General features: G+C 41.0%; 1 protein-coding gene across 3 annotated transcripts in view; it reads right to left on the reverse strand.

Annotated features, from left to right (window-relative positions):
• Positions 1 to 1,272: 1,272 nt before the first annotated feature.
• Positions 1,273 to 16,166, reverse strand: part of EGF (epidermal growth factor) — a 97,002-nt gene continuing 82,108 nt past the window's right edge. The window contains exons 21-24 of one of the 3 annotated variants that reach the window (XM_021676403.2): positions 14,662 to 14,829; positions 9,933 to 10,050; positions 5,601 to 5,655; positions 1,273 to 2,303 (exon numbers count right to left, since the gene is read on the reverse strand). In XM_021676403.2, the coding sequence (XP_021532078.2) occupies positions 2,050 to 2,303; positions 5,601 to 5,655; positions 9,933 to 10,050; positions 14,662 to 14,829 (595 nt within the window). In that variant the 3' untranslated portion in view covers positions 1,273 to 2,049. Of the gene's footprint in view, positions 2,304 to 5,573; positions 5,656 to 9,932; positions 10,051 to 14,661; positions 14,830 to 16,166 lie in introns of all 3 variants that reach the window. The other 2 variants (XM_021676402.2, XM_021676404.2) reach the window with 2 other exon arrangements.

Here is a 16,166-nt window from a genome sequence, read left to right on the forward strand (position 1 = left end):
GGACATTACTGGTAAAGATGTGAAGCTGCAAGAAGAAGATATCTCTGCAGGGTGGCTTGTTGATTAAAAAACACAAAGTGCGTTTTTTCTTTAGTCCAACCAGGAGATGGTGGATAGCCTAGTCAAGGACTTAGCAGGGTCCCAGTTTCTAAGGTACCAGAGTCATTAAAAAGGAAACAAGGATTTTCTGGTTCAGAGATAATGGTATGTTATGGGTAGCTGTGGTGTCGTGTGATTTCTTTCGTCATCATCGAAACCCTAAAAGAAGGAGGTGCTAAAATACAAAAATGTAATCTAAACCCAAAAGTGAGCTTTTGGAGGAAGAAAAAATATTCACACTTAGGGAAAGAAAACTTTGGGGGAAATTATGGCTGTTGTTTTTCTGAGGTCAGTTCACTCAGCAGAAATAGACAAGTCTTCTGATCCTCTAGGATATTAATTGTCAATGAAAGCAAAACTGAATATAGAAAAATCTAAATTAGCTGGGTGAGGTGTCATACTGAATAATTAATATCCACAAACCTCAAGTCATCCTCCCCATCACCAAATCTTTACCAAAATTCTTATGAAGTATCCATTTGAAAACAGGTACTTCAATTTCTTTTTATTCTGATGTCTGAAATCACTAAAGTCCAAGGAGTTGAGAAATGACAAATAAACAAAGGGACTAGTTAATGCATAAACTGAATGATTCAAAGCCCCCAAAATTCAGTTGCTATATCAGCTTGTGTTATCTATAATAACAATACCTTGGCTGCAAGAAAAATATTTAATTAGAACACCATGTGAAATTTTAATTAGAGTTGTGGATTAAAAATTATTTTTTAAAGAGTTACAAGGCTGGGCACCATGGCTCTTGCCTGTAATCTAATATGTTGGGAGGCTGAAAGCAAATCACAATTCATTTTGCAAAATTACCAGCATGACCTTGCTTGAGGCTAGGAGTTCAAGACCAGCCTGGGCAACATTGGTGACCCCCATCTCTACAAAAAATAAAAATAAAAAATTTAGCCAGGCATGGTGACCTGTGCCTGTGGTCCTAGTTACTCAGGAGGCTGAGGGAGGGGGATCGCTTGAGCCCAGGAGTTTGAGGCTGCACTGAGCTATGACTGTGCCATCACACACTCCAGCCTGGACAACAGAGTGAGACCCAATCCTCCCTCTCTCTATAAAAAACAGGAACATCAGCAAGCTTGACAAATAATTTTGGTTCAACTCTCTAGCACTGCCTTAGACTATAATTAACCACTTAACCAGGCATACAATGAAATGTTTATGTTTTCCAGGAATTTTATTTAAATAATTAGAAGAAATTCATTGTTTTCTATAATGAAAATAAATCAGGCAATTTACTTACAATCTTGTATGTGAAAATACAGACAAATTCTGTAGGGGAAAAGGACAATAATAACTGAGAAACCCTGAAGCCTCCTGTATAATATTTTTAAAATAAAATGTTTTCATTCAAAGATTTTTTTTAAAAAATCTAATTCTGAAGAAATCAGTTTCTAAATTACATTTTTCATTGATTCATCACAATTCATTTTGTAAAATTATCAGCATTGGACCATGCCAATGAGGAGTTAAATGCCTACACTGTATCTTAACAGTATTGTAATATTCTAATAATTTCATGAAATTGACATAAATGTTCTGTCCAGATCAAAGAAATTACTTTGTAACTGACCAGTGTGATTGTCTGCTTTAACCCCTAACTTCTTCTGGGGCTGCAGGAACAATAAAAACAAAATTCTATTTGTATTGACTACTGAAGACAACACAATTTACAAAGCACTATTGTCCCGATTTTGGTTTCTAATAAGTTACCTAGTGATTCTCCCAGTACTCTTACTTGAAAATAAGACTGCAATGAGACTGCTTGAAAGAACAAACAAAAGCACAACTACAGATCTGTCTCCAGGCATTGAGTAGGTGATTAGTCGTAGAGATTGTGGAACCAAAACCTATAGTTTCCCTCTACTTTTGAAAAAAAAGATACTGTCCATCGACATAGTTCATTCTTCTTGACTTTCCTTTTAATTCCAGTTTTCACTCAGTCAGGTCCATGTGGTGTGATGGGTCCAGGGCCCTTTGCTGCCATAATGGGTTAGCTGACAGGAGAGAATGGGGCTTCTCGACAACCCCATTAAGGGGCCCTGTTCCATGGGAGGGCATATGAAAGCTTCGCTCCATTGCCTGGGGACAGGAGCCCTTATCACTGGATACTGGAATCCAGCAGCCTTGCTCTGTGCCCATTCCACATAAGTGGGGCTCCTGACTCCATGAAGTTGGTTGCACTGACCCTATACAAAAGACAAAAGAAATTTCAGTATTCATATCATTCATAACACTTGGCAAGAGAAATCCTAAATGGCAGAACTGGCCTGAAACACAAAGATAACCCATTTTCAAACTATTCTAGACACATTTTCTTCTTTCTTTCTTTCTGTCTGTCTGTCTTTCTTTATACAGGGTCTCACTCTGTCACCCAGCTGGAGTGACACCCAAGCTGGAGTGCAGTGGCACAATCACAGCTCACCACAGCCTCTTCCTCAGGGTCAGGTGATCCTTCCACCTCAGCCTCCTGAGTAGCTAGGACCACCCGACTGATTTTTGTATTTTTATTAGAGACAGGCTTGCCATGTTGGCCAGGCTGGTTTTGAAGTCCTGGGCTCAGGTGATTCACCCACCTCACCTCACAAAATGCTAGAATTACAGGTATGAGCCACTGTGCCCCACCCTGGGCCCAATTTTTTAAAAATTAAATAGGCCAATACAGTGGCTCATGTCTGTAATTCCATCACCTTGGGAGGCTGAGGTGGGAGGATGGCTTGCACCCAAGGGTTCAAGACCAGCCTGGGTAACATAGGGAGACTCCATCTCTACATAAAAATAAAATTAGCTGGGCATGGTAGTGCATGCCTGTGGTCCCAGCTACTTAGGAGGCTGAGGCTAGAGAATCGTTTGAGCAATGAGCCATGACCAAACCACTGCACTTTAGCCTGGGTGACAGAGTAAGACCTTGACTGAAAAGAAGTTTTGTTTTTTTTTTTTTTTTTTTTTTGAGACGGAGTTTCGCTCTTGGTACCCAGGCTGGAGTGCAATGGCGCGATCTCGGCTCACCGCAACCTCTGCCTCCTGGGTTCAGGCAATTCTCCTGCCTCAGCCTCCTGAGTAGCTGGGATTACAGGTACACGCCACCATGCCCAGCTAATTTTTTGTATTTTTAGTAGAGACGGGGCTTCACCATGTTGACCAGGATGGTCTCGATCTCTTGACCTCGTGATCCACCTGCCTCAGCCTCCTGAAGTTTTAAAAATTAAAATAGTCTTGGTTGGCATCTTAAATTTTTTTGATTAAAATAGTCTTAGTTAATGGAGATGATTTAAAGAACTGTACTACCTGACACATTGCTCTTTAGCTTTTACTGTGTACTTCCTGTCTCCCCATCTGGACCATAAATGACTTAAGAGTAGATAGAGCTCAGGGTTTTTTTGGTTTTTCTTTCTGAGATGGAGTCTCACTCTGTCACTAGGCTGGAATGCTTCCAGGCTGGAAGCCAGGCTGCAATTGCGATCTCAGCTCACTGCAACCTCCACCTCCCAGGCTCAAATGATCCTCCCACCTCAGCCTCCTGAGTAGCTGAGACTACAGGTGTGCACCACCATGCCAGGCTAATTTTTGTATTTTTTGGTAGAGATGGGGTTCCACCATGTTGGCTAGGCTGGTCTCTAACTCCTGATCTCAAGTGATCTGCCCGCCTTGGCCTCCCAAAGTCCTGGGATTACAGGTGTGAACCACCGTGCCTGGTCTGAGCTCAGATTTTAGATGTATTTATTTTCCTTTCCCCTGGCATGGTCAGCTGCCCGTAGCATATGCTCTGCACTTAACCTGTGTCAGCTGATGTTGGCTGAGCTCAATGAAGATGGTTTTATGGAACTACACTAGTATTGCGTTTTAATATGTTTTTCAGGAGCAGAGAAGAAATTGACTCAGAGCCAAACTTGATCTTTTGTTTAATTCCTCACTTGACCTCCCCCCACCCCAATCTCTATGCGCACTTTCACCCCATGCATTTATGAGACAGCTGGACATGATCAGGGATGTGATCAGTCCTACTGGGAGACAGTTATAAGAGTGACCCACAGAGAATGGGTCAAATTGTTTGCAGTACAGTGCAGCGATGGGGGGGAACAATACAGCAGCAGCAGAGAGAGACATTCTGACATATTCCCGAGTACTCAGCTAACTGTAACAAGTCCTTAGTTCTTTTCTAAGTCTAACCAAATTCCTGTCAAATCATTGTGCTATTAACTTGCAAAATTGTATTACATGTGCCTATATAGTGGATTACCGTTATAAGAAAGAATTATGTGCTTTTAGCTGCTCAAGGAAAAGTGGTAACTACAAGATATTCCATTACTTTTTAATAGTGTTACCAATAACAATAAACACTGAAGCAAATTTTTGAAAATGCTGAATGTTTTATCAGGGGAAGATAATGACCCATATAAAAAACTGTTACTTATTGTAGTTTTCACATTCAATTCTTAAGTGTACCTTAATATCCAGGCTTTCTTCAAATTAGGTAACAAAGTTGTACTGAATTCAGTATTTGGGGTTTCATGGCAACAGGTATGAGAAGGGAATTTAGAGCGAGTTTTCCAAAATAAGCCTATGTTCTTTCCAGAAAGAAGTCTGAGGAGGAGGTTACGGTAATAAGCATATTGAAGAAGGAAAAAATATGGAAAATATAATTAGAGTTGATCTTTCATGAGCTCCTTTCATTAGCAGAGGTACTGTTTTTGTTGGCTAAAAGTTTCTCTAAACCTTTCCAAAGGCTCATGACACAAAGCCATGGTCAAAAATGCCTTTGGCCTGTGATGCAATGTACTCTGGCCTGTGAAACAAAACTCAGACTGAGACCCAAACCCAAAAGGTTGATCATAACACAACTCTTGGGAAAAGCATTTTTAAAAGGGTATCTGAGTTCATTTCTATCCAAAGTAGACTGAGTTCCTGAGAACCGGGGTTGATTTTATGGTCCCCCCACAAGTGGCTTGGCTGGACTTTACAGACAGCCAGGCGTCTGGCTAAGGTCAGGCCCCTGATAAGACCTGAACACTCTGAAATCCCCAGGACAATCCTCACATCATCTTAAATTCACAGAAACCCTTCCCACTAGATGGACTGAACATGGAACATGTTTTCTTGAAACCATTTAAAATTTAACTGGGACTACTGCAGCTACCAGTATAGATCCTGGACCCAAAGAATGACCTCAAAACTCAGTTCAAATCCAGGAGTCACCCACTGAATTCTTGCTCAAAGTGCAAGACATGGGCTGCTCTGTGACTAGAGTTCTGAGTGAACATGTTAGCTTCATGTAAGACACAACTCCAGTGCAAATAAGGTCCATGGCATTTCAATACAGCCCAGCTACTCTCAGAGCTTATGCAATTTAGTTATTTTGTGTGTGTGTGTGTCTGTGGTTAAATGAGACTTTTCACTGAAAAACAGTCAAGAACTAAGTAAAAACAACCATTCACCAGGAGCCAGGGATAAAAACTGACCAACATCTGCTGCATGACCATCCTCACCAGCCTCCGGTTGACTCCCAATCCTGAGGTCTTGGTGTTCCTTTATAACCACAAACTGCAGACAACAAAAAGGAGACAGAGAGGATATTGTTATCATTCACAAATTATCTCAACATCATTGAACCAAAGTCTATGGCTTTACAATGTTCATCATATGTAAAGTGAAAGTCAGAAGAAAGGCCCTGTGAAGTTTGTCTTTCTAGCTAAAGAGAGATTCAGCATTCATTGAAGAACCTTGTGTTACTTTCTCTTAAAGCAACTAGGCACTACCAATATATTAACTGAAGAATCTATTCTAATTCTAGAATCTCAGCTTTTGGATCCCTGAAGGCCACTGATTTACCACAAGCAATCCAAGAATCCCTAAGTATTCTTTGCCCATAGGCCAGACAAATAATATCTCATATATGTATGTGCTACAACTTTTCATAGACACACACACACACATTTATAACACTCATTTAAACATGCTACCAAGTTCTGAGTAATTTGGGGCCATTAAAGGTACTAATAACTACTAGCGCAATGACAATTTCGCAAACTGGTTGAACAGCCTGGGGACCCAGAATTTTAATAGGGAGGAACAGAAAACAACATTTCTCTTCAAGTCAACAAAATGATTACTTTTGTCATTATTTGTATTATCAAAAATTGATTGGGCACTTGCAATGCAGGCTGACCAGAGTTCACTGGCTCACATTCACTCTAGATAGATTAGATATTAAAACAGATCCATGCTACAAGGAAAGGAAAGAGTAACCGCGTATAGCAGGACAAAGGACATCATTCGGTGAAGTCCTTCCTTGTCAATCAGTAACCAGTACAAGGACTGCCCCACGGTTTTGGCTGATCGGGCTCCACTGGTTCAGAAATGGGCCCTCCACAGAAAGGAGTGCGCAACTCAGAAACAACAGAAAGAGGAGTAGAAAAAAATCTCTTTGCCCATATTTTCCTTTGAGAAAGGTGTAGAAAGGGATGATGAGTGGGGCCAATTAGGGAGAAGACAGGGAAATGTTGATAAGGGAAAGGTGAATCCAGACAACATGTATTTTCATTTCCTTATTTTTTACAATACTAATCATGCTTCATCTTGTCCTCATTAATGATCTCCTGCAGCAACGCATTGCGAAATCAACACAGGATCCACTGTTTAAAGACACATGCCCATTATTTCTGTCTCAAGCCAAAATTCAGCCCTCTACACTGCAAATTTTCTAACCTCGTGCCTCTCTGCCAGAGGAACATAGGTCCCGGAATTCTGGGCTGAGGTGGGAAAAGCAGCTGATGGAACCAGATTTGTTTCTGCTGCTGCTTCCTCTAGTTTGAGCGTTCAGCTCTCTCCCACTCCCACTGATATCTATAGCAGCAGTTGCTGTCAATGACAGTTATGAAGGATGTGGGGGACTGAGCTCAGCAGCCCCAGGCCTCCTAACATAGTTCTGAGCCAACAAGCTGCTCATGACAGCAGCAAATGCTTTTGATTTTTTAATAGGCATACACAGATTGTGTTTCTCCTTCACTCCCATGATGATGAATTAATGAGATAAATTAAACCTGCTATTCAAAACCTGAATGAAATATCATGTAGACTGACAAGTAAAATCTGGGTAACTCAGAAGTTCAGAAAGTCATGAAGCCTCAAAGAACCAAGCGCACTCTAGAGCTAAGTTCTCCAAGAATCACACACTTGTGGAATTGATAAGACTAGAGGGATCTTAGAGATAGTCTAATCCAAACTCCTTGTACTGAGGGGGAAGCAGAGGTCTGCACAGGTTAAGGAATTTTATGTAGATAGCCAATTGGTGGGGGAGTAAGACTAGAACTCACATTTCTTCTTCTCATGTCTCACTCTGTCACTCAGGCTGGAGTGCAGTGGTGCTACCGTAGCTCACTGCAACCTTGAACTCTTGGATTCAAGTGATCCTCCTACGTCAGCCTCCTGAGTAGCTGGAACTACAAGTGTGTACCACCACACCCAGCAAAGGTTTTAAAATTTTTTTTTAAGAGATATGATCTTGCTATGTTGTTCAGGCTGGTCTCAAACTCCTGGCCTCAAGCAATCCTCCTGCCTTGGCCTCCCAAACACAGGGATTACAGGTATGAGCAACCTCGCCCAGCCTCTAATTTCTTTTCCCCCAAACTTGAGTCCAACCAAAAAAATAAGGAAACACTGAAAGCCTATTACAGGTAGGAACAGATGATCACCTGGTAGTCCAAAGCACAGTCACAGGAAGCTACTTTTTGGGAATTCACAGTGAGATGGGAGCTAGGGAGTAGAGGGAATGAGGTGGGAAGGACCCCAAACATTGCCTTTGCTCCTCCATAACCTCTCCCTGATAGCTCTTCCCTAAGGATTCAATCCTCCATGAACATGCCACATATTCCAGTCTCTTCCACAATACATACCACAAATAATGCCAACAGCACCCACTGAATCAGTCGTTAACTCTTGACAGGTTTCTAGCAATGGAAATTCCCTTAACTGATTCAAGAATGTGTAGCCTGTCTCAAGACTGCCCTCTAGTGTTCCAAGACCAATTACTGAAGTGGATGATTTATGAAGCATCTTGAACTTCCCAAACCTCTGTGCTTTTTGGAAAATATTTAGGATTGTCAGATAAAATACAGAACCCAGTTAAATTTAACTTTGAATTTAAACTTGAACTCTCAGTATAAGCATGACTTTAACTAGGCATCCTATATTTTTATTTGTTATCTGGCAACTATTTTGCTACTGAAATTTAGGGAGTTGAAATGTGTCTGAGAAAAGAAATATTAAGAAAATTAGAGCTCAGTGCAGTGGCTCATGCCTGCAATTCCAGCACTTTGGGAGGCCAAGGCAGGTGGATTGCTTGAGCCCAAGAGTTTGAGATAAGCCTGGGCAACATGGTGAAACTGTCTCTACAAAAAACAAAACAAATATTAGCTGGGTGTGGAGGTGTGTGCCTGTAGTCCCAGCTATTCAGGAGGCTGAGGTGGGAGGATCATTTGAGCCCAGGAGGTTGAGGCTGCAGTGAGCCATGGCTGGACACTGCACTCCAGCCCGGGCGACAGAGCTAGATCCTGTCTCAACAAAAGAAAAAAAGAAAAGAAAAGAAAAGAAAAGAAGGATATGAACTGACACTTCTCCAAAGGAGACATTTACGCAGCCAGCAAACATATTTTAAAAAGCTCATCATCATTGGTCATTAGAGAAATGCAAATTAAAACCACACTGAGATACCATCTCATGCCAGTTAGAATGGCGATCATCAAAAAGTCAGGAGACAACAGATGCTGGAGAGGATGTGGAGAAATAGGCACTTTTACACTGTTGGTGGGAGTGTAGATTAGTTCAACCACTGTGGAAGACAGTGTGGTGATTCCTCAAGGACCTAGAAATAGAAATTTCATTTGACCCAGCACTCCCATTACTGGGTATATACCCAAAGAATTGTAAATCATTCTATTATAAAGATGCATGCACACATATGTTTATTACAGCACTGTTCACTATAGCAAAAACTTGGAACCAACCCAAATGCCTATCAGTGATAGACTGAATAAAGAAAATGTGGCACATATACACCATGGAATACTATGCAGCCATAAAAAGGATGAGTTCATGTCCTTCATAGGAACATGGATGATCTAGAAACCCTCATTTTCAGCAAACTAACACAAGAACAGAAAAACAAACACTGCATGTTCTCACTCATAAGTGGGAGTTGAACAATGTGAACACATGGACACAGGAAGGAGAACATCACACCCCAGGGACTGTCAGGGAGTGGGGAGCTCGGGGAGGGATAGCATTAGGAGAAATACCTAATGTAGATGACAAAGTGATGGATGCAGCAAACCACCATGGCATGTGTACACCTATGTAACCTGCATGTTCTACACATGTACCCCAGAACTTAAAGGAAAATTTAAAAAGAAAAAGAAAAAAGAAACAGCACCAAAAAGGTAAAATTAAAAAAAGAAAAGAAATTAGAAGCATAATCTTGGGTTTTTAAGACATCTATCTGGAATGTATCAACTAAAAATATGGAAAGTCTTCACATAACACAAATCTAAGTTATAGAAAATCTACATGAAAGAAAATTTCAAAAATTTATTGTGCCATTAAATTATGGCATTATTATAACTCATCTGTTTCCTTTAATTAGCAACACAGTTCCCGCACCCTCCCACCCAGGACCTCCCTAGCTGATGTGGTCTTGGCCAACGTTGACACCAGCTGGAAGCTATAAGATTCCAGTCATTCTGAACTCAGTGAAAAATTAGAAAAAAATGAACAGGGGTTGATATCAAGCCAATTCCTTGCTTCATCTGCTTTGGTCACATTACCCAAGGTTGAGGGCAAGAGGACATCCCAGCCTCACTGTCAGCAGGCCTGCGACTGCTCACATCTCTGCTCGACTCCTCATAAGGATTCTTTGGATTTTTTGATAGCAGCTTCTGAGTCCTGTGATAAAGTCAAATTTTGAGACAATCACACAACAAAACAAAACACTCAGCCCATGCAGTGACAGTCAGGGACAACTGTTTTTGCTACTAAAATTTAGGCACTTGTGTGGGAAAGAAGAAATATAAAGATAACTAGGAATAGAACTTTAGATGTTTAAAGCATTATTTTCTGCAAAACTCAAAATACTTTCCAGATAGTGTTTCATTCTTTCCAAGGTTCTGTGAGATAGAGGGCGTATGTGTGTGTGTGCGCGTGTGTGTGTGCGCGTGTGTGCGTGTGTCCGTGTGCTTCTGCGTGTGTGTGCGCGTGCACGTGCGCATGCCCATGCACGTTGGGGATTAGCTTTGCATTCATTCATTTACAGGTATCTATTGAGTACTAATTATACCCCAGGCACTGTCCTAGTACTGATGATATAGCAACAAAAAACAACTTACTAATTTTGCAGAAAGGAGTGGGGCAGTCTGTGGAAAAAATAGCAACTGTGTGAGGCAGACTATGTTAGTTCCATTTACAAGTGAAGCCATCGGGGCTTGGAAATGGCAGTGACTCACCTCAGGCGCACAGCTACTAAGGGTGGTGTAAGAAGTGTGTCATCATGACTCAAAGCCTAGGCTGCTCTTACTGGCCCACTGCAATCTCTTATTCATAAAGAAATTAGAGGCAAAAACAGAAGGAGTGGACTGACCCAAGATAAGAAAGTCTCATAGTTGCCAAGCCAGGAAATACACTAGGTATCTTGCTTCCAAATCCAGTTTTTTAGAGTACTGTCTTACTTGACATTCAGCACTGAGTCTATGCAGGGCATGGTGCCATTCACTAGGGGTGCGGATGGGGAGATTTAGCACGGAGATGGAATCCTGTCCTCAAAGCAATAGCCTCTAGAAGGCGAGAGAGATACATCTGTGAGATTCTACAACAGCACCACTGTCCTGGGGCAGCTTAATTGCTTGTAGGAATGCAACTCTCTGTTAAAAGCCCTATCCAGACATCCCAGGAAGAGTGATAAGGATGGGAGGGGCTGCTGTGAATCTGCCACCACAGATAGTACCAGGAGATGCTTTGGGTTATTATATGTTTTAATCAAAGGCTTCAAAGAAAAAAACTGAAGCAAGTGGCTAATAAAAACAATTCAAAAGTTATAAAGTTACAAAGTTAAAATTTGAACCAGTCAGAATGGCTATTAATAAAAAGTAGAAAAAAAATAACAGATGCTGGTGAAGTTTTAGAGAAAAGGAAACACTTATACACTGTTGGAGAGAGTGTAAATTAGCTCAACTACTATGGAAAGTGGTATGGTGATTCTTCAAAGACTTAACTGCAGAACTACCATTTGACCCAGCAATCCCATTAATGGATATATACCCAGAGGAATATAAATCATTCTACCATAGTGAATGTTCATTGCAGCACAATTCACAATAGCAAAGACACGGAATCAACCTAAACGCCCATCAATGACAGATTGGATTTAAAAAAATGTGGCACATATACACCATGGAATACTATGCAGCCATAAAAAGAAATGAGATCATGTCTTTTCTGGGAACATGGATGGAGCTGGAGGCCATTATCCTTAGCAAACTAACACAGAAACAGAAAACCAAATATCATATATTCTAACTTATAAGTGGGAGCTAAATGATTGGAACTCCGGAACACAAAGAAGGGAACAACATAGGCTGGGGCCTACCTGAGGGTGGAGGTGGGAGGAGGAACAGGAACAGAAAAGATAATTATTGGGTACTGGGCTTAATATCTGGGTGATGAAATAATCTGTACAACAAACCCTGGTTACGCAAGTTTACCTGTGTAACAAACCTTCACATATACCCCTGAACCTAAAATAAAAGTTTAAAAACCCACAAAAAACAAAGTTTTAGTTTGTGATGAAACACCTCCTGTTGATTTTCTTACAAGGAGTCCTTCCAAGAAATCACATTTTGTAAACTAATAATATTACAATATTTGAAAAATGTATTCAGTTTCACAAACAGTCTTTTCTGTTTTGTCTTGTTTTGTTTTTGAAACAGAGTCTCACTCTGTCGCCCACGCTGGAGTGCAATAGTGCAATCGTGACTCATTGCAATCACTGCCTCCCTGGCTCAAGCGATCCTCCCACCTTAGCCTCTGAGTAGGTGGTACTACAGCTGTGTACCACCATTCCTGGGTAATTTTTTGTATTTTTAGTAGAGGCAGGGTTTTGCTATGGTGCCCACGTTGGTTCAAACTCCTGGGCTCAAGCGATCTGCCCGCCTCAGCCTCCCAAAGTGCTGAGATTACAGGCATGAGCCACCATGTCCAGCTCACAATCTTTTGAGAGACACAGAAGACAAACAGTATCAAACAAGCTAGATAAGACAGGCAAGGAATGGTATAAGGGAGGAAATAATTGATTTTAACCTTTAAAGAAAAATATTTAACACATCTAACTTTAAAACTCAATGCTAGAGCTATGTTTGTTGGTACAGTTGAGTGTGACATGGCAACATTTAGTCTAGCAGTTTTAATTTGATCTCGTCAGAATTGATCTATAGTACAAAGGTAGTTATGCACATAGCTGAAAGTTTGCGGAGAGGTAAGCGGCTATACTGGTAAGAACTGTTATGTAAATAACCATAAATTCGCTCAGAAAAAAATTTTACAACTCTGGATGCATTTCAGTGAAAAGAAAAAGGGTTCTGATGAACTTTCTTTTTGGAGGAATAGTCCTGTCATTTCTGATTTTAGTATATGAGAGTCTGAGGCTGAAGATATATACTCTTATATGTATGTAAGGTCTATAGTCAGCTTTCAGCTGAACTGGTCTTTGAATTCCAAGTTTAAAAAGCCAGCAATCTGCCATTAGCTTTCAATCCAGATCTACACATACTATGTCACAACACAACAAATAGGAAAAAATACTTAATAATTATGGCATGCATGAACTTAAGTTTCTCATTTCCATTTTTTTCCCTGTCTTTTGGCAATGGTCCAAGGGATGAAACATTGATCATTCACTATTCTTCCTATACATATCCAAGATATTGATTAAACACCAGGCTAAAAAGGGCAATGTTATTGATGGACTACTGAATTAAAATGTCAAGTTTGTGCCTAAGAATCTTGTCTCTCAAGAGGTGGTAGAAAAGGGCTTAGAGCATATGACTCTTTTGGGGGAAGATTACAGTTCATAGAAAATCAAAATAATAACAGATAGCATTTATTCATTTCTATATGCCAGACCTACATAAAAGCCTTTACTTAGGTTAACTCAATTAATCTCACAATAATCCTTGAGGTAAGTACTATTCTTGTTTCTACTTTATAGCAAAGGAAATTAATGAACAGAGGTTAGGACACATGTCTGGTGTTATTTAGACACTAGCTTGGGACTGAACCTGTATAACCTGATTCCACAGACTGTGCTCTTAACCACTATACTAGGATAGAGCAGGATCTCAGATAAGTACATCTTGGCTGATATGTTGAATTTTCCAGTACACAGGACAGTTGCCACTTGAGTGGTTGTGTAGTACCAGTAAATGTGGTTAAATTTTTATCTACAGATGGTGGCAGATATTTTGTACATTCCCAGAGAATTGGGACCTATTAGCCAAGTGGGTCTTAGGTCCTCCAGCCATGAAATGATAAGATTGAACTGGATAATTCCATAAAGTCCCCTTCAGCACTAAAGTTTTATGACTCACTGATTTTGTACAGCACAAACTCTAACAGTACATAAAATGGTTTTTGATATTGATGATAATAGAGGATGCTGTCCTACTTTCTAAGAAAACAGAAAATGAGCAAACAGTGTAATACCTATACCTTCACCCTAATGTAGTGCTATTTTTAAATTAAATGTATAAACGTTATTGTTCCACAGTTTTTAATTGTTAACTTGAAATTATTAAAAGCACAAAATCTGAGAACCAGAAATTTCCTTCCAAGTTAGGGAAGATATTAATTTTCTTTTACAACATTAATATTTTGTGGGAAATGGCAGGTAGCCATGAAAAATTATGCAGGCTATGGGAGGAGCATATAATATTAAATGAAGAAAGTAGAGTGCAAAACCACGTCATGATAAATAGCAACACATGTACTATGCGGGTGTATGGACGACAACTGCAAGGGAACAAGGAAAAAGGAAAAGCACTGATGTTTCAGAGCAATGAATTCCTGAGCTAACAGTAAACATTTTACTCTTCACTTTTTTGTTTTTTGTGTTTTTTTTTGAGATGGAGTCTCGTCCTGTCACCCAGGCTGGAGTGCAGTGGCACAATCTTGGCTCACTGTAACCTCTTCCTCCTGGGTTCAAGCGATTCTCGTCCCTCAGCCTCCCGAGTAGCTGAGATTACAGGTGTGCATTACCACGCCCATTACTTTTTGCCCTTTTAGTGGAGACAAGGTTTCACCATGTTGGCCGGCTGGTCTCGAACTCCTGACCTCAAGTGATCCACCCACCTCGGCCTCCCAAAAGTGCTGGGATTACAGGTATGAGCACCATGCCCCGCCTCTTTCACACTTTAAATTTAGTATGCAGACGTTCATCTCAAGGAGGCAGGCATTCCCCTGGGAGGTCTTAGAAAGAGGTTTCCAGTACCAAAGGAAAGACAGGGTCACCTGTAGTAGTGGGCCCCCCACAGGCTCAGGAGGAGCAGCACGACAAGCACCACCACACAGACAGCCACCACGGTGACCTTCCGCTGCTGCCCGTGGCCAGCGTGGCGCAGTTCCCACCACTTCAGGTCTTGATACTGACATCGCTCCCCGAGATAGCCAACAACGCAGCTGTGACAACACACAAACAGAGGTCATCAGAGACGCCTGGCCAAAGACGCTGCTAGTTTTGACACTCGATACTCAACTATCTCTCAGCCTCTGCATTTCTAGACTCAGCTCTTTGGAAGCATATAGAAAATCCATCTGGGGTCAGTTGAAAGCACTATAATTTACAAGTTAATGCAGCATGGACTTCTCCCTTCTGTCTGTTTGCCCTGGGATTTATGTGGGATTATTTGCATACTGCCTCTATAAGGCATTACAGGACATTGATTAAAGATCAGTTTCTGTTAGGCTAAAATCCTGAGGAGCCACCTTTTAAAACCAACACAAAGCAACTCTGCCCTAAGAGCCGAGGGAGTTTTGGAAACAAATGTTTGGCCAGATTGCAATGAGTATAGGTGAAAAGGAAGGAGAATTTGAAGGCAGAGTTTCTCACTTGAAAGCAGGCTATAAAAGAGGAATGTGTGTAGATTCTGAACAGAATGCACAACCTAGTCTGCAGAGAAAGCTTTTTTCCTTTTAAAAAGAATCACTACTAGCGTGAGGGAAGACCCAAGTAACATACATATAGGCATTTGCCTATTTTCTTCAATGAGGGAAACAGCTCTATGGAGGAAAAAGGGACATTCACCCACAAACACCCTGCTGTCTCAGTGAAATTGTCACTAGAATGAGCTGCTGTCCTTTTGAGTAAATGAAGCAATGCTGCCATCTACTGGGAATGTGCATTTCTGGAAACGGTTAGGATCTCAGGTAAACATCTGTATTCTATTATCCTTGCAAAAGCACCAACTTTGAAAAACATCCCATTAAACACTCTGTAATGCCCGCTTATTAAAAATTCCTTCCCCGGGCCCTGGATAAACTATTCACCCATGTCCCCACTTTATTCCAAAAGGACTTAAAGGAATAAAAGTACAGAGATCTGACCCCAGGGCCCATAGTGAAAAGAGGCAGCATCGAAAACACACTGGACAAAGCTCCAGAAGATCTGGGCTCTAGACCTGGCTCTACCTTGAGCTGGTCAGAGGACTGGGCAAGCCCCTGACAGAAGGAGGGAAAGGGATTCGTGCTTCTTAACCATCTTGTGCGTTTGACACCCTGCTAGGCACTTTTACTCATTTTCTTATTGGTGACATATTCCCACATTACAGATAAGGAAACTGAGGCTCAAGGAGTTTGTACAAGGTCACACAGCTATGAGTGACAGGTTTGACTCCAGGGTTCTCTGATTTCAAAGCCTATGTTCTTTCTACTATACCATGCTGCTTACAAAAAAAGTTTGATGCTCTATTCAGCTCTGAAAAGCTATTTTCTAGAACTAACCATGCAAGAGCTAGCAG

Source organism: Aotus nancymaae, unplaced genomic scaffold (assembly GCF_030222135.1).
Source record: "Aotus nancymaae isolate 86718 unplaced genomic scaffold, 86718_ANA_hifiasm-v0.15.2.pri h1tg000033l, whole genome shotgun sequence".
NCBI lineage: Eukaryota > Metazoa > Chordata > Mammalia > Primates > Aotidae > Aotus > Aotus nancymaae.